Raw genomic sequence first — 26,616 nt, 5'->3', positions numbered from 1 at the left:
CGTGTTGAGCACAAAAGTCTTCTTTCAGAAACATTTACTACTGTTTTTGACCACAAAAGTTTCTCATTTGGTATTTGTCACCGTTTCACTGTTTACACTTACATTGGCCTTTTCAGTGTCAGTTATAGGAAAACTATAAATAATCAAATGTGTTTGCTCAGGCTATAATGCAAAAAAGTTATCTATGTAATTATGCAAACTAAGTATTTAAATTCAAAAATTACTTGCTGGGTTAAAAAAATAATACAGTGCTTTAAAACTACACCTACAGTTAGTAATATATAAATAACTACTGATATGTGCATCAAGGTTATAACGCCATATTTAGGATTTGGGAAAACAGTTAGAGTAGTTGTTATTCACTGACTACTGAGCTGAACATTAGGAGGAGCATTCAAATAAAAGTTAAAAGGTTGCCTCATGTACAAACACAATTGAGAAAAAAAATATCTAACAAACAGATCTACATTATGACAATAGACACGTCAGTGTTTTTAACCAATCTTGGTTTCCTACTGTATCTGGCACTCTCTGACTCCTCACCGTTATGCTATTGATCTGGAACGTCTGGGCCAGGTTGCCCTTGGAGATGGCATAACGGATGGTTCCGTTGAGTTCCTCATCAGGGTCGATTGCGGTAACCTTTGCGATAATGGCTCCTACAGTGTTTGGCCCCTCTCTGAGCTCCGTCACATACTCCTCCTCCGGAAACTCAGGCGCGTTGTCATTTTCATCAATTATACGGACCCAAACTGTGGTGGACGTCTGTGGAAATGGATGACAAACAATAAAATATCAAATACATGTAATATTTTACACGAATGACTAGGGTAATGCAACAGGACAGATATATGTGTATAATAATCAACAAGTAAAAACATGCCACTTATAAATAAACGTGGAAAGAGTGTCAATGCATTGAAAAAACAGAACCTTCTACTATTTCTACATAATTTGTAACTAAAAATGTGAACATGCTGCATGTCTAGTTAGCATGGCAATGTTTAAGGTCGTTGGATGCAAGCATTTGCATGTTTTCTTCTGAACATGTGGAGTAACCTTTATCTCATAGTATCATAGTAAACTAGTGTAGCAAGTTTGAATGCTATTTGCATAACCTGATGCGTGTGTGATGTTAGGAGGTTACTGATGTGTGCATTTCCTCTGGCATCTGATGCTATCAATAGATATCAGATCCAAAGTGATACCATGTCTCCCCTCAAAGTTCACTCAAGCACATCTCACAAGTGGTGAAACCGAAATTTGGCCAGTTACGACAAATTCTGAATATGGTCTCTAGAGGAACAATTGGATGACTCTGAATTTGTACAGATAAAAATGAAACGACTTTTGTGTTCTGTTAAAGGAGAACTCCACTTCCAGAACAACAATTTACAAATAATTTACTCACCCCCTTGACATCCAAGATGTTCATGTCTTTCTGTCTTCAGTCGTAAAGAAATTATGATTTTTGAGGAAAGCATTTCAGGATTTTTCTCCATATAATGGACTTCATTGGTGCCCCGATTTTGAACTTCCAAAATGTAGTTTAAATGCAGCTTCAAAGGGCTCTGAATGATCCCAGCAGAGGAAGACGGGTCAACTATCGATCATTTTTTTCGAAAAAAAAAAATTTGTATACTTTTTGAGCACAAAAGCTTGTGTAGCACAGGCTCTGGGATGCGCGTCCACGACACTACAACAGCATTGTGGATGCGCATGCCAGAGCTAGTGCTACACGAGCTTTTGTGCTTTTTATTTTCCGAAAAAAAATGACCAATCGTTTCGCTAGATAAGCCGAGATTCCTCGGCTGGGATCGTTTAGAGCCCGTTGAAGCCACATTTAAACTACATTTTGGAAGTTCAAAACTAGGGCACCAATGAAGTCCATTATATGAAAAAAAAAAAATCCTGAAATGTTTTCCTCAAAAACCATTTCTTCATGACTGAAGACAGAAAGACATGAACATCTTGGATGACAAGGGGGGTGAGTAAATTATCTATTTGTAATCTATTCGTAAATTGTTGTTCTGGAAGTGGAGTTCTCCTTTAAAAAACCTTGAGAGGAAAAGCCACCTTAAAATATAAATACAGTTTTACATTTATGTTGTGAGATGAAAAACAAAACAAAAATGATGTGTGATATTATATTATGTTTTAAATACTAATTAAAATCTGTATTAAAGCCTAATTAATCAATTGAAACTTGATCTGCAGAACAGTGGAAATAGAGATTTATTATCATTATCATTAATTAGCATTATTATCATTAAAATTGTATGTTTTAATATATATTCATACTCATACAAATTTTTATTGCAAAAACAACAAAACAGAAACATAAAAAAAGAAATGTTGAGTAAAATTTACTATTTAAATTTATATAATAATATTAAATTAATAATTAATTACATTACTACATATTACAAAAATAATAACATTTAAATTATACTTTGTTTTAAAATAATTCGCATAATTTATTTTAAATAGATACTGATAAAACATTACTTAAAAAAAACACTTCAAAGGCCAAAAAAATGTCCAGAAACATAAAAAAAAGAAATATTGAGTAAAATGCACTATTTAAATGTATAAAATAATTATATTAAATTAATAATTAATTACATTACTACATATTACAAAAATAATAACATTTAAACTATACTTTGTTTCAAAATAATTATCATTATTCATTTTAAATAGATACTGATACAACATTACTTAAAAAAAAAAAAAGAAACACTACAAAGACCAAATCATCAGCCATATTTCATTCTTTTACACGTTTGTATGTAAGTGGACGGACATATTACTAAAGACAAAAAGCAACCTTTTCTGTTTAATTACAATACTTCATATTACCAAACAAATTAATAAACCACACTTCAAAGACAAAGTACAACCATATAAGTAGATGACCTATTATTTAAGAAAGAAGCAAACTGAATTTGTAGTGGGAGGAGTGCTATCAAGAGGGAGGAGAGAAAGTGGCTGAGTGAACTAGCGCTTCTTGTTACACTGCTCCACTTCTGATATGATTCTGAGAACTAACTTACTGTAAGCCGAGTTCACAACAAACGGGAATAAGAAAAAGACAGCATAAGATTTCTGTCATCGCAGCTGGAGAAACTGTAGAGGACTTTGGACATAAACTGAAGACATTTCAACAGTTTTGTGAGCACGTTACAGGAGATCAGGACTGATGGATGTATTTTGCGCTCTGTTGCTCTGCTTTCATCTTTTAACTACGGTTCAAGGTAACGTTAAACCTACTCTGGATTTTATTTCAGACTGTCATACAAAATACATTGTTACATTGCTGCGCTGTTTTTTAATAGTTTTTTAATTTAATGGTCTCTGGTACATACGCGTCACATTGACGTATTTAGCTTTTGAGTTGCGTTTTGCTTTTTTGAAGCGTTGTAATATCGTGGTTCACGTTTTACAAACGCGTCTGCCTGTCTTGTTTTAAAACTACAAAAAAATACTTTTCGTCCTCTCAAGTTTTGGCTTGAAATCAACACTCAACTTTACAAAAATACGTATCATCATTTGTCACAGTTTGTGTATTACATTACTGATCAACTTCACACAATTCCGCGACGCGCTAACGGTTACTTTCTTCACATTTAGTTTAGCTGCTCCTTTTAATTTCAAAGCGGTGTGATTATGGTTAAGTACGTACTTATTTGGTGAAATCATACCGACAAGAATGTCAGTGTTTTGGTGTGTCCAGTCGTGCGTAGAGATAACATCAAATTTTAGGATACTGTTGTGATGACGGCTTGATTCATGAATATTAATCAATAAAATGAGGTTTATCTAATAAGCCTAGCTGATTGGCTTAAACGGCAGAGGGCGTTAGGCGGCTATCGAATCCGACAATGCTGCTGTGAATATTAATATAGCTGGCGTGCCTAATTAATATTCAATAGCTACGTTCAACAGTAGTATTCTAAATTTAGCTAAGCAAAACCAGACGTCTGCTGTACGAATTTGACCATTATTAAACGCTATAATCACAATGTGTCGCCTTAAACTGAATTTAGCAGACGTTGAAAAACAATTCTAATCAGTTGGAAAAAAACACAGACTCCAAATAATATAAATAATGTGTGACGGGTTTGTCAAAACTCGTGACTTTTTACAAAAAAATAGTTAATGATGATGAAAAGTCTGCACTTTGTGTCATATCCTTAATTTAGAGTTTGTTTTTAATGCACTTGTTTATACATCAGCTTTATTTGGATATCATACTTCCTTCTCTACACAGCTTCCTTCAGCCAATCAGAGAAGCCTAGACAAAACATTTAAAAGTAAAATCTGACACAGTTAATCAGCTGTTTCACCTTACTTTACCCAGCTTTGGTGTGCATATAAAGCCATTAATCCATAGACTACGGCTGTTTCATCATTTAGCTAATATTGATTTTTGCCCATTTTAGTGTGGTTGTCTAAAGCTAGACAGTATGAGGTGTGGGTCTTCAGGAAGTGGCAGGATCTGTAAGGTTCGCTCCAATAGGGAAGCTGTTAAAGCTGACTATCCGTCAGATCAGTTCTCCATACCAGGGGGTATCGATTCGATTGGTGAGGACATGTGATGTTTCTCAAAAAGCCTGGTGGTTTCATCCTAACCAGGCCGGAGAAATCAGGAAGTGTTTTAAATAGAGATACAGAGCATATATTAGAGACAGAAAGGATCCTAGATGGAATGAGACTATCTGTGGATATTACATTCCTGACCCCCTGGGTTTGTAATTCCCCACGAGAGGCTACATCCACAGCGTCTCCTCTGTAAAAATACGAAGAGGACAACATGATTAAATATAGGCTAAGTGAAAAATAACGTGAAGGAGGAAGGATGATGCAATGATAAGCATTCGTGGTGCTTACTACAGGAAACATCACTATGCTTATTGTTATTGACACTTCTATGACCACAGTGCCTTTAAAAAAAAAAAAAAAACATGATTACAAATACAGATCTGTAGAGATAATTCTAAAAAAAATATAATCGCTTTTGCTTCTGTAAGTGTAAAATAGTCTATTACTAAAACAATGGATGAAGCTGAGGGAGGGCAGATACTGATCTGCAGGAGGTTTCAGGTGAAACGGGACGGTCCCTCACAGTCACGCTTTCTGTAGACGGGAGGGAGGTTCTTAGACCCCTATGGCTTTCATTAACACCTTTTAATGAGGCTCTTACACAAACAGCGATAGCGAGAAATGAGAACAACTTGTAGGTGGGGGCTGTGAAGGGGTTCTGTGTTTAAGTTGACTCAAATACATGAAATGCACTTTTCGTGACCTTGTATTATTGTCTGTCATGAAATTCAACATCTGAGTTGCTCTTTTTCATACACACATGCATACTGTCAAGCTTTAAAAATGACAAAAAGCAGCATAAAATGTCGATTTTGTACAATATTTGAGCCAAATAAGAATCTGGACTTCTTTTTTGATACTTTAGGCTGCTGAAGTAGCTTGACAGTGCGAGGAATAGTTTGACATTTACTGATAATCTTCCCCTCCAAAAACTCTCAAATGTCATTTATATTTGTGTTAATTTCCAAAATAGTGTCTTTAGATGCATCAAACCAGATTTGACATTTATCAGGTGACTGACTTTAGAGAAGTCATCATCAGCGAACACTTTAAAGCTATTGCATAAAACGTAGACTACACAGTTTTTTGGTTTTTTTTGGTGTCTTGGTAGCATTTCTTTGTAATGAAAATAAACAACTTAGCAGGATGATTCTGATACGCATGTAAATTCTGTGACACAGATGCTTTTGTGTTGATGTCACAGATAACGCATTTGCAGACAGATGCCCTCAAGGAGGGAACATTTCATTATTATTTCTCTCTCACAGATGAGTGAGAAAGTTCTGGGCTCAGTTCAAGTTATGTTATCAGTCAACAATACCTCTGAGTTGTGCTCAAGTTGTTTTGAACCTCAGATCAGTGGCTTTTTATGGTTTTCAAGCAACAGTTTGAACTGGCTCTGCCTTTAAAACACTTTCCAACACGCCTTTGATCCGATCCTGACCCGATACTCAGCGACGGCTCATTTGTGTCCAGAGAGCAGGGTAGTATTTCATCCAGTCACAACAAAGACATGTTGAACTCTTGGCAGCTGCCAGAGCGGGTTTCCCAGCATAGGATCTCACGAGGTGGAAAATGGAGCCCTGGACCGGATAATTACGAACGCTGATTGGGAATATGAGGACGGATGAGGTTTATAGGGAATAATAGGGCTGGAGGGGTTAGAACTGTATTGTGTCTGTGAGAGACAGGAACGGACACACCGCCCTGAGAGCACTTTATCGCAAAGACGCCGTTTCCTATTGCTCTTCCTGACACGCATGCCCAGGGATTTAAGTTGTGTACACTGAAGTCGCTCAGGGCATCTTAAATGAAGAACAGTTTATACACTATAAGATCAACTGTACGTGTATTTTTTAAAGTCAATGATAGAAAAGTGTGGCACATATTGACAGGCAGCCATGCATTCAAGCAGTCAATATCTAGGTCAGTCATTCATAAATATAGGAAATGTGTATCCATTCATGAGAAATCGGGGTCTTTCCCATTTCAATGGTCTGGTTATTAAACATTCAGCTTTGGTTCATTGGGTTTATGTGTGTGATTAGGGCGTGGGTCTGTTTTGTCTACTACTGGAAACAATGCACTCAGTGTGCCACCCTTCTACACACGCACATACACAACGTTCGCACACACAATAAAACTTAAGCACAAACACCGTTATGAACATAAAAAACAATAGCAGCAAAGAACCGAAGTCTGACGTGACACCTGCTGTTGTTGTTCAATAATGTGGTGGAAATGCTTTTTTTCTACAGAGCACATCCGGGTTTCACAAGACTTGTTTTTCAAAATTCAATTACTCTTATAGTAGTTTAACCCCTTAAGTGTCACCAGCCCACTGGTTGGCGCTTTTTTTCGTCATTCGTTGTCTTTTTTCTCTATTACATATTTTAGTAATCATCATAATTTATACATCATTTCAAAGCTTAAAACCTCAAACTTCATGCTGTGAAAACCATTTTGAAATCTACCATGGAAATGATACTTCAAAATCTTTTAGCTGTCTCCTCCCCCTTAGTGGACGGAATCAAGTGTGATATTACAGAACGTATTATGGTCTTTTAGAATCAAAACTTTTTATAATCTTGACAAAAAGCATATCGTTGGAGTCTCAAGATTCCATTTTTCGTGGTTACTTTGTGATAGAAGTTATATTCACAGAGCAATTTAGACATTTGTGACAGAAAAATGCATTAAAAAAAATCAATGGAGTTTTGATGGCACCCAATGGCATTTTTTTAATATCAACTTCAAATTCAGAACATAGCTTATTTAGACACAAGGCTTTAATCATGCTTATAATCGCAGATGAATCGCATTCAATATGAGCGCGATTTTGTGTAGCTTGTAGCTTGATTTACGGCTCTGTGTACTAATTGCCACTCTAGCACGTGATGGAGATTTACTACTAATCAAAGAACCGACTTTACTGACTAAACTTGCATGATAATAGCATGCGATTTATCGTGCAGTACATATATATATACACATTATATATATACATTTTATATATATATATATATTAGTTCATTTGCAAAAACAGATAACTTTTAACAATTTTCAAAAATCATGTTTTTTTTTCATTGTACATTCCAGTTAATCTCAATCAGACTACAATTATATTATTTTGATTAAAAAACTACAAAATACAGCTAACTAACACAATAAAAACATGTTAACTTAATAAAAAAACATGATTTTTGAAAATTTAAAAAGTTATATATGTGTGTGTGTGTGTGTTATTAAATGTATAAATAAATAATTAAATATATAATATTGTCGTGTCTAACAAATCAGTTGTTCAGTGACACTCATTCACCGTTGATAATTAATGTCGAAATATTATATATAAAACCTGAGTAAAAAAAACTCATAAGTGCACAGTACACATTTCTTGATATTAAACCTAAAACCTGTTTTATTGTTATTACTGATGAGGACTGTAAGATCTTTAAATAACACTGGTTTTTAAATGCAAAATATTTGAAGTGTACCACTTCAGCACAATCAAATAAACTTGAGTATATGTTTAGTTGAACTTCAGCACTACTTCCGCACAATTAAAATGCATTTACAGTGCAAGTACAAAATTAGTTATTCCAATTTAGCAGACTTTAAATATACCAGTTTAGTATACTAAAAGTACAATTATAGGGTATTTTTATTAAGTACATAATATCTAAATGTATTTGTAGTATACTTAGCATGATACATTTTAGTATATTTATTTTTCCATTAGGGGAAGCATTTAATGACAAGCAAATACTGTATGTTAATTTGGAATGATTAAAATGATAAATAAATTAATAATAAATCATATAATAATGACTCTTTAAATGTGTGGCTTAAATTTTGACAGTGATTGAACATTAAGATAAAGACAACCGCTAAAGCCTGCAGTAAACAAGCTCTGAATGCCCATGTGGTCAGCTGACTCTACAGTGCTGCAATTCACACATTACAAGTACCGAATAGACACTTCCTATGAGGAAATAAGCAGTTGAGCTTAAGAAATCCATTTTGTCAAATACAGATATTGCTGTATGTCTCTGCCTGTGTTGACAACCAAAAAAAAAAAAGAAAGAAAGGTTGAAATTTAAATTCAAAACAAATAGTCAAATTCAAAATTTCAAATTCAAATTTAAACAATTTTGTTGCCACCGACAGCCTTGTGGGCATACAGCACCATTGCACTATGGGCATCCTGAGTTCGAATCCTGGCTCAAGGAACTTTCCCACTCCCACTCCCTTCTCTCTCTCCCACTTCGCTCCCTGTCAGATATGATCTGTCCTATCATAATAAAGGAAGACTTAAAAAGGCCAAAAATAAATCTTTAAAAAAAAAAAAATTATAATAGTATTTCCAAGAGCCAAAACATCATACACACCTTATCTAATACAAAAAGTATTTTTTTTTTTTTACATATAAAATCCTTTTCCTTCTGTCTCTCCAGTGAGTGGTGAGCGTCACACTTTCAGTGTCTCTGTGCCTCATCGGGTCTACGAGTGTCCTGAAGGGGCCAATGTCACTTTGACGTGTGTTCAGTCTGGACCCAAGGCTCATTCAGAGGACAAGTTGTGGGACACCTGGCTCTTCACACCTCACTTGCAGGAGCACTGCCACAAGGGCGCACATCCGCGTGGGTCCAGCCACAACAACGGCACACTAGGAGTGCAATACACCGAAAAAGGCAATTCTTTTTCCATCAACTTGCAGAACATCAAACACAGAGACCAGGGCAAATACTGCTGTCTGCTTCTGGAAGTTAACAAGCAAAAGGTGGAGCAAGGGGCCCGTGAATTCATCCACCTCAATGTGCTGCCATGTAAGTGAGCGAGGCGAGATGTCAGGTGTGACATTCATGTATCCCCTCTGTTCTTGCATGATTTTAACATGTCACTTTTCCACAGCGACAACACGTACTCAAAACGGCAGTCTGAAGTGTTCAGAGTGGTCTCACAGTCCTACAGATGGTACGTTAAACACCACACACACATAATACAGTAAATTACACTTTAGAAAATCTGTCAAACCAAGGATGCATCTGTAATTGAATAATGCTGCAGTTTTTCTGAGAACTAGCTTTCACTTATGTTCAGTGAAAATTCCCCGAAGTTCACAAATAGAGTTTTGTGAATAAGACATGTATAATGAGCCTGTTTGACAAATATAAAAAGAAAAAAAAACAAAAAACTGACAATGACTTAAAGGGATAGTTCACCCAAAAATGAAAATTCGGTCATCATTCATTAAAAGAAGATATTTTGAAGAACATGGGTAATCAATAAGTTATTGGTCCCCATTGACTTCAATAGTATGGAAAAAAAATACCATGGAAGTCAATGGGGACCAAAAGGTGTTTGGTTTGGTTATTCAAAATATCCTTTTTGTGTGTCCAGCAGCAGAAACTCAAAGTTCTAGAGTATCTGGAGTGTAAAAGGTGACAGAATTGTCATTTTTGGGTGAATTATCCCTTTAATTTAAATACCCAAATGCAATTTCAATGCATTTAACACCTAGTAAAACTAGACAGAGTGCTTAGTGAAGCTTAGTAAATTTGACCTTAAATCTATGATTTCTTTCTCTAAAAGCCAACTTTTTAAAAACTTTTTGGCTAAAATATGTACTTGTGCTATTTTTTTTTTTTAGTATAATGTGTGACCCTGGACCACAAAACCACTCATAAGTAGTACACGTATATTTGTAGCAACAGCCAAAAATACATTGTATGGGTGAAAATGATCGATTTTTCTTTTATGCCAAAAATCATTAGGATATTAAGTAAAGATCATGTTCCATGAATTTATTTTGTAAATTTCCTACCCTAAAAATATATCAAAACGTAATTTTTAATTAGTAATATGCATTACTACAAACTTTTTTCGGACAACTTTAAAGGCGATTTTCTTAATATTTAGATTTTTTTGCACCCTCAGATTCCAGATTTTCAAATAGTTGTATCTCAGCCAAATATTTTCCTATCCTAACAAACCATACATCAATGGAAAGCTTATTTGTTCAGCGTGTACAAATCACAATGTCAAAAAAATTGACCCTTATGACTGGTTTTGTGGCCCAGGGTCACATATATGCAAACTGGTATCTATTGTAACAGCAATCAAGCATTTTTAAGTGTGGCTTTAGTTGTGCAAATACTTTTGGCCGATTTACTACAGACTTCTTTTTTTCTTCTTTTCCACCAGTAACATTTCTGGTTTTCTTTTTCAGACTCTGTGGCTGAAGGCCTGGCTATCGCAGCTTGCGTCGCTTTCATTCTGTGCCTCCCGCTTATACTAATGCTGGTTTACAGACAAAGGCAAACAGTAGAGCGACACAGACGTGAGTACACTCACATACACACACATACTTAGTCATGCATTGCTCACACACTTACACTGACCAATACTGTGTGAGACTGCACATGTCCTGCACTGCAGAGACTGCTGGTGGGAGTACAGTAGCTGCACTAATTGTTTTAAAGAGACTGCATATCCTTTCTCACTATGAACCATTTCCTCTTCCTGTTTTTATCAGGTGCACACGAGCTGGTGCGTATGGACAGGTGAGTTTCCAGTGACCAAAATACTTTACTCTAGACTGGCTGAATTTCACAAAAAAAAAACATACAAATTCCATATTTAGTTTCTAAAAGTAATATAAATAAAACAAAGCTAATGTGTAAAACTAATAATCTTTATTTTTTTGTACTGCAACAATATTTCTATGATAAATTATATCTTTCTTCTAAATTCCTATTACCGAAATGCATTCAGATTTTTTTTTTAAATTTACATTGTAAATGTTGGTTCTCATTACTGTAATGCACTTTTTGTTTTTGAATAAAGTAAATGTGACCTTGGACCACAAAACCAGTCTTAGCTAGTGTGGGTATATTTGTAGCAACAGCCAAAAATACACTGTATGAGTCAAAATTATAATTTTTTAGTTTGTGCCAAAAATCATTAGGACATTAAGTAAAGATCATGTTTCACTGAGATATTTTGCAAATTTCCTACCATAAATATATCAAAACTTAATTTTTGTTTAGTAATATGCATTGCTAAGAACTTCATTTGGACAACTTTATAGGTGATTTTCTTAATATTTAGATTTTTTTGCGCCCTCAGATTCCAGATTTTCAAAAAATTGTATCTCAGCCAAATATTGTCCTATCCTAACAAATATACATACATCAATTGAAAGCTTATTTATTCAGTTTTCAGATAAAAAATGTAGCCTTATTTATGGTTTTGTGGTCCAGGGTTACAAATAATAAATAATTTATTATATATATATATTTTTTTTATATATATATTTTTATATATTTTATATATATATATATATTTTATGATAAAATATATATCCTAGACATGTTCTTGTTAGGTCTCATTATACATTTATTCATTTTAAAATACATATATACCATATTTACATTTATAATCTCACTCTCTCTCTAGCGAAGCACAGGCCCATGAGAACCCAGTGTTTTTGGGCGATTCTCCACAACCTAAACCTAGGACTATATCCCAAATAATGAGACAGTCATCTGAAACAGGACGCCACCTCCTGTCAGATCCCGGCACTCCATTCTCTTCAAACATACAAGGAGAATTTTTCTTCCCAGCACAAGGTATGACACACACACACATATTTGTAATCCAACTCCAGCTAGATTGCTAAAGCTTGTCACTGCTATGTAGGTGACAAGACACATCTGGTGAAGCTCTACACATGCAGATACATACACAATGCACACACACCACACAAACACACAAAAACATTTTTTTTCTTCCTCACGGTAGGCAGAGGATGTACCCAAAGTTTCAACTAAAACTGTGTGCAAATCTGCACACAGTCAGACAAAACCCAGAGTCTCGTGTGTAGGCGCATATTATGAGGTCCAGCTCAGTCTCCACACACGCCTCCTTCTCCTTTAACCTTTAGCTCAGCGGAATTTACAGAATGTCAATTTCCCCTTTTCTCCCTCATTTCACAACACTCATTTCTGCTTCTCTGACGACAATCTGGATTCTGAGAAACCGAGAACGTGTGTGTGCATGCGTGCCTGCTTTCATGTGTGTTTCTTCATTATACATGACCTACTGGCACATACACAGACAGTTCTGTATTCCCACACAGACACGTTAATGTCAACATTAAAAAAGGTTGCAAACCATTTTACCTACTCAGTGTGTTGTACTTTAAAGCAAAACAAGATATTCACTGATAAAAATATAGGGTGGGACTTAACTGTATCCTCTGAATCAGCTGAAAGGAAAGTTGTATCCACGCAGGCTACTGTATTTTGATAGATTACGAAAACACACAAAATATAGAACAATAAAAATATTCTTTTTTTTTTAATAAAAACAACAAGATATTGAATTGTTTTGCATTACAACATTATTTTAATTGTAATAATTTTTCTCTTCTAAATTCCCATTATCGAAATGCATCCAGATTATTTATTTACCAATTTTCATTATTCTAAATGTTGATTCTCATTACTGTAAAATTAGGGTTTTTTTTAATAAAGTAAATAATTACTGTAACAAATTTTTAAGGCTGTACAACCAAGGTTTAAATTGGACTCCACATAGACTCCAGACAAGTAACCTGATTAAAACGTCAATAGCCAAAAATAACTAGGCAATCACCAAAACGCGACTATTATTCTAATCTTCATCTCACAGCAACCAGCCGATTCATTGCTCATGATTCAATGTCTTGAACGAATCGACTGAGTCAAAGTTTCATTAGCCCATGCGTAAACATCTGATAAATCAACTGTTTGAACTAATCGTTTAAATGAATGACTCAGTGACTCACTCATTAGAATCTCACTTGCCGTCACAAACTGGTGTTTTAATGTCATTTAAAAGTATAATTTCCCCCCATCATTTCTTATTTGTATATTCAAAAAAATATTTAAAACAATCTCATAACATTAATGCAGTTGTATTTTTTCAGTGTTAATTATTTAATTTAATAAGGTTTAGATAACAACAATCATATTATTATATGAACGAATTTAAATGAATTTATACAACTAATGTAAGAATTTGAAATGAAACATGAAGTATTAATGAGGTTAGGGGGAAAATTCCCTCTATAAAGGTAAAAAAAAATGCCTTTGGATTAAATATAAAAGAACATGCAGATTTATGTCACAGCTATATATATATATATATATATATATATGTGTGTGTTTTTACAAGTTAACTAAATTAATCAATTATAAATTAATATAAATTAAATGAACTAATATATGATTTTACGATTATGATGACTACTATTTTTTTACATGAAATAATTTGACAATATGAATTTAGGAGAAAATTTGCTTAATAAGACTGGGAATATGTATTAACAATATGTTGACTTTTAAGACCTTAAAAAAAATCATAAAAGAGAGTTTTCATAACTTGAATCACATAATAAATGCAACTTTTGATTTAATATATACCTTCAACGCAACGTACAGTAAGTTGCAGTGCCACATGCATCAATGGAAAATAGTTATGGACTAAAACTACTACGTAAACACACAGTAGTACACTACCACTCTTAATGCAAAGCTCCCACCACATTCCATTCAGACCGTTCACTGACACTAAGCCGCAAAAATGATAAAAATGGCACATTTACATATGGACCGCCCACACAACCTGGCAACACCTCTCATTTCACATGTAAGGAGTTTACTCAGTCAAAACAAAGGGCGTTTACAGAGAAAGGGTGAAAAAAAGTTCATGTAAAACTAAACTATAGCTTATTTTGATGCAGAAAAAAAACAATATGTTTACTTTGTTTTCCTAGAACCCATCGCTGAGTCTCCTAACTTGCTGGAATAGACGTCACGCTCACCCCAGGAACATCTAATACTTCTTCCATCTCCTCCACATCATCAGGCCTTTGTTCTTCTTGTCTTCTGCAAAGATGATTAGAAGAGACCCACCCCTCTGAAAACAATGAGAACTGAGCTCTCTGCTGTTATGGTGGGACCACTTATCTGGTGATGTCTATGTCTGTCTGCTGACTGTCCTTAAATGGGTTTCCCGAGAAGGAAATCTGACTATTTCACAAGTTAGGGCATTAGGGAGAGCACAATCGCAGGGAATTTTCATGAAGAGGATCCAAAGATATGAGTTGAAGAATTGATTTCAGCTAAGCTGTTTGCACACATTTCTGTTCATCACATGCTTTGTGTGTCAGTTATTCTGTGGTTTGCACTTAAAAGACCATTTCACTCTTTTTCTTTCTTTTCTAATCTGTCAGTCCCCATCCTCACCTCTTTTCCAAATGAAACAATCAGTTAATCTGCTCTCTTCTAGAGGTCAGGGGTGTATTAATACCTCATTTGCTCTTGTTTTACCCATCTCAGTACTCAGTTTCTCAATAGTTAATTTCTTCAGTGCTCAGTATGTCAGTGCCAAAGTAACACAGTTATCACTTTATCACTGAATGGTGCCAGTGCTGGTCCCAGATCTCAGAACCTGCCTGTTTTAGCATTCACTTGGAAACCAAAGACGCAAACGACTGTGATTTAAAATGTTACATAGTTGATCATTTATGTAACAGACCCAGATTGGGACCAGCATCGGCGCGTGTCGGTAGAAAAGGATGTTCTCAGTGCACTCACCGTCGGACCTGCTGAGAAACGATGGGGTATTTTAAAACCTCTTGCGGTGAGTGTGGTGCTTTTATGGTATGTAGCTTAATGATGCATTCATTGCATTCAAGAATAAAGTGCAGATTTTTGTGGTAAATGTTGCATCGGTGACAATCAAACACAATGCCACTTTCTTACGTCTCCTATGTCACCTGTGGCTTTAAGGGCCTGAGTGCTCATAAAAGAAGATTTTCTATCTTTTGTATTGATTTTTTTTTATCTATTATGTATGTGTGTGTGTGTGCGTGTGTGTGTGTGTGTATCTCCATTATATTCCATCAAAATATATAAATTAAAAAAAAAAAAGCAAAGAGCTGGTCAATGTTTTCAGGAAGCTTCAAAATTTAAATCCACTGCCATAAAGAGTGCCAAAACTTTGCTTTGTGTATGAATGGATGGTTTGTAGGTGAATGATTGCAAATCCACATTGTAAATATGCCATTTTACCAGTTTGTACATTTTAACTTGCACATGTGTCTGTATAAAGGTAGTACCATATATGTAGCTCCAGCAACAATGATGTGACAACTGCTGATGCTTATATTATAATTGCTTATATCTCGTTTTATAAGAATACAAATAAATAAAAAGTTCTGGTGAGAGCTGAAAGTCCTCATGTCGTGTTTATGCAACAAATAATCTCTTCAATCACACGAAACTGTCTGAGACAGCAGACGGTCAACCGAAGGGTGACAGGGCATCTAAACCCATTTATCGGGAACTTACTCAATTTCTATTAAAAATACAAACTTCTGGCCTCTGCTGTTGTTCAGATTAGTCAAATTAGTAACATGTATGAACAATGCATGATACATTTATTACACTCTTTATTAATCTTGTTAATGTTAGTTAATAAAAATACAGTCGTTCCTTGTTTGTTTGTGTTAGCTCACAGTGCATTAACTAATGTTAACAAACACAACTTGTGATTTTAATAACACATCAGTAAATGTTGAAATTAACATTAAGATTAATAAATGCTGTAGAAGTGTTCATTCTTAGTTCATGCTAACTAATGTAGTTAACTAATGTTAACTAATAAACCTTATTGTAAAGTGTTACTGTTGAGTCATTTGAAAGTCAACATATCCCTAAAATTTAGCTTCAATCTCTCACTTTTTGAGCACTCAGCATCTATTAGGTGCTTTAGAAAGTGGATACAGATACTACAGGCTTAAAAGTCACACTTGATGAAACCCAGACTGCTGAGAGGTTCACAACAGGAATCAACGAGCTCTTAAGAGTGCAACTTCCTGTTTCAAAAATAAGGCAGGTTGTGGTTTCCTGTTTTTGCTGTTTAGTTGTTCAGGCAGATTTTTTAAAGAGCAAATGTAGTATCTTATATTTATGATTTATCTTATATACTTATGATACGGGTGGGATTTCATTGTATCCACTGGGACCTGACTGGATCTTGAAATGTAGGCTAATATATTACTTTTCTCCACGCATGTGGCCTTGCTGAATTAGAGGTGGAGGTTATTATGATGAAACCCTGCAAAGAAAAACAAGAACTTACTGATAAAGGTGGCATTCCGTCATCTTCCACAGTCACAGTGAGTGTGTACTGCTGTTGTTTTTCTCTGTCAGGAGGTGACGGTCGGGTCACTATCTCTCCTGTCATACGGTCCATTCTGAAGGTCAGGTCCTGGTTCCCACCGGTGATGTAGTAAGATAGCATGGCATTGGGACCGATATCTCTATCTGTCGCTACGACACGCAGAACCGACGTACCGCCACCCACGTTCTAAAACACACAATAACCATCTAAATATTTGAAAATAATAATAACCAAAACAGTTATATCAAAAACAACACTTTAACACTTTCAAACAAGTTAAAACGAATACTAAATATTAAGGGTGTAACGATACATTTATTCGTACCGAACCGTCATGGTACAGGCATCTCGGGTTCGGTGCATGAGGCCTTACAACAAATACAGGCAATTCACCCTCAATCCAGAAGGGGACGCCCGCAGTAATGCAACTCTGTTTGATAACCACCGGCAGAAGAACAGCGAATGCTAGGAGTTGCGCACTTGAAAACAAAGCCCACTAGACAGTGACCATGTGCTGACTCTGTACGCGTCTCTCACTGACAAAGGAGTGACTTAGGCTTGTGCACTCAACTGTCTGCGAAATGGGGCTTTGTGCTCTTGTATCCTACCTCTCTCATTTGGCACAAATCCAAATATTCCATAATATTTCCATATTTGCAACGCATCCAGATGGTAAACTATTATTTATTATGTAAATTATAGACTTTGCACTTCAGTCGCGTTCTAATGTGCACGCGCTGATGTTTGGTTCACTGTTTTATTTTGATAAAGCACCAACTGCGCTGTCTTGTTAGCAATGCTAGAAGCCTGGAACTGATATGTTTTGTGTTTGTGTGCGCCAGATTACTTCAACTTTCAACTTTCCTCATACCAGCAAATCAACTTAAACAAAAAACAACTTTCTGCTGAAACAACGTTTCCCTTCCGTTACAAAAATGAACTGAAACAAACTGTTGCGCACTTTGTTTTCCTTTGGTTATCAGTTAACGAAATTAAATATATTTCAAGTATTTATTCCTTGTATGTATATATGTACTGCAGATTTTATAGCCTATATATAACAATAATTTGATATAATATTTAGTATTTTCACATGTAGGTGGATTTTTTTTTAATTTGTACTACTGTCTGTTTAAAATAAATGAAAAGAAACCTAGCATAGTAGCTTTGTGTTTTTTTCTGTTGTGACCCTCGAACCCAGGTACGTACCGAACCGTGACATCTGTGCACCGTTACACCCCTACTAAATATAAATCAGTTTTTCTTTTTTTATATGAACTACTAAGTTACACAAAGACAATACACAAAATGATACACAAAAAGTCATATTAAAAGCAAATATTAGAACCATCTTGAATTTGTTCTAAACTAATAATAATAAATTCTTATTACAAAATAAATAAATAGATACATAAATATAAATATAAAACATACAAATGACAAAATATACTTCTTATATACTATACTATACTATATATATATATATATATATATGTATATATATATATATAAAAACAAGTTTTATTCTGATTATTTTTCTATTTTTAGTGCTTGGGCAACGATTAATCGCAATTAATCAAATCCAAAATAACTTTTTTGTTTATATAATATGTGTGTGTACTGTGTATATTTATTATGTATATATAAAAACACACATATATAGTATATATTTTGAAAATATTTTAAAATATATACTACATTTATATTATTAATTAATATATTTAATATAGAAACAACATTTTTCTTAAATATATACAGTATGTGCATGTGAGTGTATTTATATATACACATAATAAACATACACAGTACACACACATATATTATGTGAACAAAAACTTTTATTTTGGATGCGATTAATCGCGATTAATCGTCGCCCAGCACTACAGTTTTTTTTTTGTTTTTTTTTAATGATTAACACCCAAAATCCTTTGTGATGCTGATGATATCATTGGTTTGAGGTGCTGTGATTCTGACCTCACTGACGCTGACGTTGTACCCACGAGGGCTCTGCAGCACAGGAGGGTTATCGTTCACATCCAAAATATTCACTGTAAGGGACATGTCTGTGAACCTCGGAGGAGAACCGTTATCCATCGCCCGCACCTGATCCAAACACATAAACACACACGTTGTGTTTCCATGTTATATGTGGACATTCTATAGGCGTAATGGTTTTTAAAAATGGTTTTTTTTGGTATTTTCTATCGCCCTATACCCACCTTATACCTAAACAGGAGACTGTGCACACTTTCTCAAAAAAAATAATTCTGCATGATTTATAAGCCTGTTTCCTCACGGGGACCTAAAAAATGTCCCCACAAGGTCAAAATTTACTGGTATTACTATCTTTGTGGGGACATTTGCTCCCCATAACGTGATAAATACTAGGTACACATACACACACAGGAATAAAAGTGGACATCAGTAAACAAACACCCATATACCTCAGAACTAATTATGCAAATCACACTATTTTTAACTTTACAAGGAAACATGGACAAAGTCACGTAACACATGGTGACTATGTATGACTCTGTCTGGAGTTGCTAGGCATTTGAAAGACATTTTCTTATTCAAAATGAGATGTTTACTTCCTAGACAGACAGGCCTTAAAAAGCATCATCAGTGCATTTAATTAGATGTAACTATTTAATTAATATTTTTTATTAATAAATTACACTACTGTTCAAGTTTGGAACTGGCTAAGTATTATTTTTTCCTCTTATGACCACCAAGTCCGCATTTATTTGATCAAAAATATAGTAAAAACAGTAATAGTGTTAAAAATTATTACAATTTAAATAATAAGTTTTGTATTTTAATATATTTTACAATGTAATGTATTCCTTTGATGCAAAGCTGAATTTTCAGCAGCCATTTACTCCAGTCTTTAGTGTCACATGATCCTTCAGAAATCAGTTTAATGTCCTGATTTGCTGCTCAAGAAACATTTCTTATCATTATGAATGCTGAAAACAGTCGTGCTGCTTTTACTGTCACTTTTGATCAATTTAATGCAAACATGCTAAATAAAAGTGAACCTAACTGAAACTTTTAAACAGTAATGTATATGTCTACTAAAACATGGCTTTTAAAAACTAGGGAGTATGTGTATGATATAAAATGTTGTCATGAAAATCACTAGAGTTGGTTACAGAGCCACAGCGTGTGTCTTTTTGTCTCACTTTAAGCAGGTAACGGTCCACGGCTTCGCGGTCCAGATGGGCGTTCAAGTAAACCTCTCCATAGGTATTATTGGCTGTATTGATCTTAAACACATCCTGCATGTTTCCTGCAATCAAGGTGAAATTCACCTGAAGGAGACAAAAGGGTGATAAAGATGGGGTTATGAATGATTGACAACTCATTCGACAGTGTTTTGAGTATTTCTTCTCCCTCACCAGTCCGTTTTTTCCAGCGTCTTTGTCTCGTGCCAACACGACCGCAACTCTCTTGCCAATTGGTGTGTCCTCTGGAATATCCACCGACAAATCCGAAGTGATGTCAAACTCTGGGCTGTTGTCATTCTCGTCAAGAATGGTGATTGACACCTGTCAAAAGAATAGAGTAATAAAAAATGTGATGTTAAAAACTTTTTTTTTTTTTTTTTTATAGAATATTAATGTTCCATTAAAATGATCTGATGAATGAGAATCACTCACTTACCTTCTACAAATGTGCATCCGGACGGAAATCAGAAAAAAGAATAAAAGAGGTTAAATTACATATTTCTACACTACATCAAAATCATATTATAATATACATTTCATATCATTAACACAGAAATTAATTTTTAAAGGAATAGTTCATCCAAAAATACAAATTTGCTAAAAATGTACTCACTCTCAGGCCATCCAAGATGCAAATGAGTTTGTTTGTTCATCAGAACAGATTTGGAGAAATTTATATATATATATATATATATATATATATATATATTTATTTTTTTTAACAGTAATCGACCAGTAATCCACACCACTCCAGAAACAAATCAATCAACTTTAAACTTTTGCTTCTGGTCCAAATCCATAATAACACCTCCTCTAGTGAAAAAGTGGATCCCCTGTTGTCCTCTCACATCAAAATCCACTGACATATTTGTTTAGGACTGTTTTCAACTGTTTTCTCTTGTAAACGGTTCTTGATCTGTGTATATTTCTCTCCTGATTCAGATAAGACTACTATTTTGACTGGAAAAAGCAATAATATAAATACAGAACTTGTATTTTGCCTGAAAGCAACAGTAATACATCTTAATGATGGATTTGGTTAGCAGAAGATCCATTGGTGAGCAAGTGATGTAATGCTACATTTCACCAAATGTTCTGATGAAGACACAAACTCATTGACATCTTGGATGGCCTGAGAGTGTGTGCATTTTCAGCAAATTTTCATTTTTGGTTGAATTTTTCTCTACAGTAAGGCTTTAGTGAGTTTGGCCTACAGACTGAACAGACGATGGAGAACCTCATTACCACAGTGGAGTCTCTCTTGGGTCCTCCATCATCGGCCACAACAGTGAGAGTGTATGAATCTCCCTGCTCTCTGTCCAACAGTCCTGTTACAGTAATACGGCCCTGTAGAGCACACAAAATCCTTTATTATTTTACAAAATCCATGTAGAGAAATGAACTGATGAACTGGCTGACTGAATAAAATCAGAATCACTGTCACCAAAGCGAAACAATCCAGTGGTTTTGGCCACTTGTTCTGTTCATACCAAGCAGGATTTTTTGCTGTGTCAAACTGGTAAAAGAAACCCATTCTAAACCCGTGATGCGTCATAGCTTTATTTTTTTGTTTACCCAGCATGAAAACCAAAGGCCAATAAGATTTAACCTTTAGTTTCATGTGTACTTATATTTTAGTGCAGGCTTAGACTCTACTTTTTTTTTTTTTTACATTTTCTGCACTGATTTTTGGGGGGAAAACAACTAAGCTGGATAGATTTAACCAGAGTAAATGTGTTAAACAGACCTGAGAGTACTGCATTTGCATTACTAGCTTTGCCAGAAACGGCAAAAACAGCTAAAGCTGAAGCTGCATACTGTACTCATTTCAACAAGTGAAGTCAAACATTGACCTGCTGACTAGTCAATTAGTAAAAATGAGTCGTCGTCTGTGCACTATCACATACAGTGTTTTTCTTTTTGGGTTGCATTTTCACATCCTTGCAACACTTTGTTGCATCACTCTTGGTGTGAACACGCATTTAGAAACATCAAAAAATCACGTCTTATAAAGTAGGTTCAGTGATTTTAGAGAGCCTAGCAATAAAACGCTAGCTTTGAAAGCATAAGATCCCACCCTCCCTGCATAATCACTCTCCAAAGCCACGCCTCCTCCAAAACACATGACATAGCCTCAAAATATAACTTGTCTATTATATTAAGTTTTCTCACCGTGACACTGTCAATCTTAAAGAGCGCCAGGGCAGCGGGTGAGGTGTCGGGATCGAAGCGGTACGACAGCTGGTTCAGGTTATCGGCCGATTGCGCCTTCACCTGGACCACCTCTGTTCCTGTGGCGATGTTCTCCTTTAGCGACGCTTCGTAACCGGCCGATAGAAAGGCCACGGCCTCGTCCAGTTCATTCAGTAAAGTTACGTAGACGGTGCAGTAGCCACGGTGGAACGGTGGAGACTGATCTGTGGCTGAGACGTTCATTAAATAGCTGGTCTTGGTCTCGTAGTCCAAGTAATCCACAGTGGTTACCAGACCCGTACTCACATCGACCTCAAACTTACGGTCAGAACCAGAGACCAGAGCATACGCTACAGCACCCCCATCTCCTGAAAAATGAGAGACAGCACAAGTTTGGGATCAGTAAGATTTTTCTTTGTTAAGGAAATTACTTTTTTATTCAGCAAGGATGCATTAAAGTGATAAAAGTGTCAGTAAAGACATTTATAATGTTATAAAAGATTCATATTTCAAATGAATGCTGTTCTTTTGAACTTTTTATTCAATCAATCAAAAAAAAATGTTTTCAGCTTTGCAATAACAGGCAGAAATTACATTTTAGACAGTGCTTTTTGATTGTAATAATATTTTACAATATTACTGTTTTTACTGAACTTTTGATCAAATAAATGCAACCTTGGTGAGCAGAAGAGACTGACGTCAAACATTTGAATGGCACTGTATATATAGTTTTATTAGAAATGTTTTTTTTTCTGTGGATAAATTATCAATCAAATGAAAAAAACTTTTAAAAAAATAGACATATTTAAATCTATTCATTCAGTAACGTTTTTAAATGCTTATTTGTATTTAAATACTGCATTTAACATTATTAATCAGTGCATTTCTGTTACACTACCAGTCAAAAGTTTTTCAACAGTAAGATTTTTAATGGGTTTTGATAAGATCTGCTCACCAAGCCTGCATTTATTTGATCCAAAATTTTTAAATTAAATTTCGAAATATTTTTACTATTTAAAATAACTGCTTTCTATTTAAAAATATTTTTTAAAATGTAATTTATTCCTGTGACTTCAAAGCTGAATTTTTAGCATCATTACTCCAGTCACATGATCCTTCAGAAATCATAATAATATTCTGATTTGCTACTCAAAAACATTTATTATTATTATTATTATTATTATTATTATTATTGTTGAAAAAAACAGCTGAGTAGAATTTTTTCAGGTTTCTTGGATGAATAGAAAGTTCATAAGAACAGCATTTTTCTGAAACAGAAATCTTTCGTAACATTACAAATGCCTTTCATCATGACTTTTCTAGCATCCTTGCTAAATAAAAGAAAAAACTGGCAAAAAAAAATTATACTGACTCTAAGCTTTTGAATGGTATAGTGTATGATGTTACAAAAGCTTTTTATTTCAGATAAATGCTGATCTCTGGATCTTTCTAATTATCAAAGAGTCCAGAAAAAAACTCAACTTTTAAATACTGATAATAATAATGAATGTTTCAGCAAATGAACAGCAAATCAGTATATTAAAATGATTTCTGAAGGATCATATGACACTGAAGACTGGAGTAATGATGCTGAAAATTTAGCTTTGATCACAGAATTAAATTGCATTTGAAAATATATTTAAATAGTAAGCAGTTATTTTAAGCTAGTAAAACTATTTTACTAATCAAACAATTAGTAAAAATATTTCACAATATTACTGCTTTTGCAGTATTTTGGACCACATAAATGCAGGCTTGGTGAGCAGAAGAGACTTATTTAAAAACATTAAAAATCTTACTGTTCAAAAACTTTTGACTGGTAGTCTATATTTATTATGTTTGAAACATGATGAATGTGAATTACTCCATTGAGGATTGATTGCTTGATTTTCTTTTCAAGTGGCACTCCTAGTCCTCCAATGTCGTAAACTAACTATTTCAATGACGATCTTTATTTATATACAGTATCAACTCCAGCACACTGCACTCTGAGCCTAAGGCCTGCAAAGACACAGCTGGATGGACGTCTGTCCAGCTTTTGACATGCTGGACATCCTCTATGAGGAAGTGAAACAGGGAAGCAGTAACAGACACAAGCAGAAGTACAACAGCAATGCTGTGATATTGTTTGGCATTAAGAACTAGTGGAAAAATACAACACAGCTTGAGCTATGTTAGGCGTATGACACCCAGCCAATTAAAAAGGTCAAAATAAATGAGAAGTGTTATGAATATACAATAATGGCAATCATAGATTAGACAAATTTATCTCCACAGTGAACTTGTCTGGTCTGCAAACACATACAAAGGTTAAGAAGAGAGTGTGTTTACACAGGCTTGTGCGTTGATTGTGCTATGTACCTGTGTCGGGGTCTGTAGCTCGGACCACTACCACAGATGTACCGATCCCAGCGGTCTCTCTGAGCCCCAGACGATTGTACTGCGACTGAGTGAAGACTGGAGACTCGTCATTCACGTCCTCCACATACACAATCACCTACAGACACAAACTCTCTATTACATTCAGTATTTGTCTTTAATGATGTTTACAGCTAATGCAATGTGTAGGCTATTTAACGATATTAACTTATAGTTAAATAACGATGTACAGTAGGTATTAAGCAACCTTGCATTCTATTCACACTTCACTTTTTAATCAGTTCCGGATGAATTAAATCAGGTCCTTTTTATCACTGAACATCCCTTTTTACTTGGAAGAGTTTCACAACATGAAGCAAAACGGGTTACAAACAGTAACTGTAATAAAACCTATTGAATAAGTAACTTTAAATGGAATTTTCTAGGGTGTTTTATTTTATTTTTCACACACAAACATACCCTGACAGAGCTGCGCATGCTGCCCATGTCACTGTTGTAGGCCTCCACCTCCAGCACATGAGAGCTGCGTGTCTCTCGGTCCAGAGCCACAGTTCCCCTACTGATGAGTCCAGACAGACTGTCCACGTTAAACTGACCATTGTTGCCTGCAGATAACAAATCACACACACGAGCCATACTCTGAAATACTACATCACAAAAAAACAATAGTGCTAATTTATGTTTCTTACAGAATTTGTCTCTAGGTTTTTTATCTCTCAATTTCACCTTTTTCTCTTAATTCTGATACATATCTAAACAATTCTTAGAAAAATAAATTAATAAATAAAAATATTACAAATTCAGACTTTTTTCCCCTCATAATTCTGAGTGAACACATCGTAGTTCTGACTTTTTGAACTTTGAACTTTTCTTCTCAGAATTGTGAGATTATATCTCGGAATTTGGACTTTTCTTCTCAGAATTCCAAGTTTGTATTTAAAAATTTGCATTTAAAAAACTTTTCTTCTCAGAAACTTTTTTCTCAGAGTTTATATCTAAATTTTGACTTTTCTTCTCTGAATTGCGAGTTTGTATCTCGGAATTTGGACTTTTCTTCTCAAAATTGGGAGTTTGTATCTCAAAATTTGGACTTTCCTTCTCAGAATTTTGAGTTTGTATCTTGGAATTTGGTCTTTTTTTCTCAGAATTGCGAATTTATTTCTCGAAACTTCGACCTTTCTTCTCAGAATTGCAAGTTTATATCTTAAAATTGGCACTTTTCCTCTCAGAATTTTGAGTTTATATCTTGGAATTTGGTCTTTTCTTCTCAGAATTGTGAGATTATATCTCAGAATTTGGACTTTTCTTCTCAGAATTCCAAGTTTATATTTAAAAATTTGTATTTAAAAAACTTTTCTTCTCAGAATTTTGAGTTTATTTCTAAAATTTGACTTTTCTTCTCTGAATTGCGAGTTTGTATCTCAGAATTTGGACTTTTCTTCTCAAAATTGGGAGTTTGTATCTCAAAATTTGGACTTTCCTTCTCAGAATTTTGAGTTCTTGGAATTTGGTCTTTTTTTCACAGAATTGCGAGTTTATATCTCGAAACTTTGACCTTTCTTCTCAGAATTGCAAGTTTATATCTTAAAATTGGCACTCATCCTCTCAGAACTTTGAGTTTATATCTTGGAATTTGGTCTCTTCTTCTCAGAATTGCGAGTTTATATCTCAAAATGTGGCATTTTTCTTTAGAATTGCAAGTTTGTATCTCAAAACTTCGACTTTTCTTCTCAGAATTGCAAGTTTATATCTCAATTTGGACTTTTCTCAGAATTGTGAGTTTGTATCAAAAATTTTCTTGGAATTTGGTCTTTTCTTCTCAGAATTGCAAGTTTATATCTCAAAATTTGGCATTTTTCTTTAGAATTGCAAGTTTGTATCTCAAAATTTTGACTTTTCTTCTCAGAATTGCGGGTTTATATCTCAAAACTTTGACTTTTCTTCTCAGAATTGCACGTTTGTATCTCAAAAT

General features: G+C 34.7%; 2 protein-coding genes across 2 annotated transcripts in view; one reads left to right on the top strand and one right to left on the bottom strand.

Moving 5' to 3' along the window:
• cdh23 (cadherin-related 23) overlaps nucleotides 1–26,616 on the bottom strand; it is a 308,861-nt gene that overhangs the window by 28,616 nt on the left and 253,629 nt on the right. Inside the window, exons 29-38 of the mRNA XM_051125171.1 lie at nucleotides 25,104–25,249; nucleotides 24,627–24,762; nucleotides 22,245–22,633; nucleotides 21,318–21,419; nucleotides 20,509–20,511; nucleotides 20,244–20,393; nucleotides 20,028–20,156; nucleotides 18,817–18,945; nucleotides 16,801–17,028; nucleotides 544–765 (exon numbers count right to left, since the gene is read on the bottom strand). Of these exons, the coding sequence (XP_050981128.1) occupies nucleotides 544–765; nucleotides 16,801–17,028; nucleotides 18,817–18,945; nucleotides 20,028–20,156; nucleotides 20,244–20,393; nucleotides 20,509–20,511; nucleotides 21,318–21,419; nucleotides 22,245–22,633; nucleotides 24,627–24,762; nucleotides 25,104–25,249 (1,634 nt within the window). The remainder of the gene's footprint in view (nucleotides 1–543; nucleotides 766–16,800; nucleotides 17,029–18,816; nucleotides 18,946–20,027; nucleotides 20,157–20,243; nucleotides 20,394–20,508; nucleotides 20,512–21,317; nucleotides 21,420–22,244; nucleotides 22,634–24,626; nucleotides 24,763–25,103; nucleotides 25,250–26,616) is intronic.
• Nucleotides 2,995–15,883, top strand: vsir (V-set immunoregulatory receptor). Its single transcript, XM_051125174.1, has 7 exons — nucleotides 2,995–3,257; nucleotides 9,063–9,434; nucleotides 9,520–9,582; nucleotides 10,838–10,948; nucleotides 11,144–11,171; nucleotides 12,067–12,239; nucleotides 14,429–15,883. The coding sequence occupies exons 1-7, from the start codon at nucleotides 3,203–3,205 to the stop codon at nucleotides 14,461–14,463; spliced, it is 837 nt and encodes a 278-aa protein (XP_050981131.1). The 5' UTR covers nucleotides 2,995–3,202; the 3' UTR covers nucleotides 14,464–15,883.

The sequence above is a fragment of the Labeo rohita genome, chromosome 13, assembly GCF_022985175.1.
Source record: "Labeo rohita strain BAU-BD-2019 chromosome 13, IGBB_LRoh.1.0, whole genome shotgun sequence".
Lineage (NCBI taxonomy): Eukaryota > Metazoa > Chordata > Actinopteri > Cypriniformes > Cyprinidae > Labeo > Labeo rohita.
Note: the sequence above shows the minus strand (reverse complement) of the source record. Positions and strands in the feature narration are given on the sequence as shown.

Excerpts from the sequence above, each read along its gene's own strand:
- vsir (XM_051125174.1), top strand. The coding sequence starts at position 3,203 with ATGGATGTATTTTGCGCTCTGTTGCTCTGCTTTCATCTTTTAACTACG. Across the intron at positions 3,258-9,062 it reads TCTTTTAACTACGGTTCAAG|TGAGTGGTGAGCGTCACACT; the intron begins GTAACGTTAAAC and ends CTGTCTCTCCAG. Across the intron at positions 12,240-14,428 it reads ATTTTTCTTCCCAGCACAAG|AACCCATCGCTGAGTCTCCT; the intron begins GTATGACACACA and ends TTGTTTTCCTAG.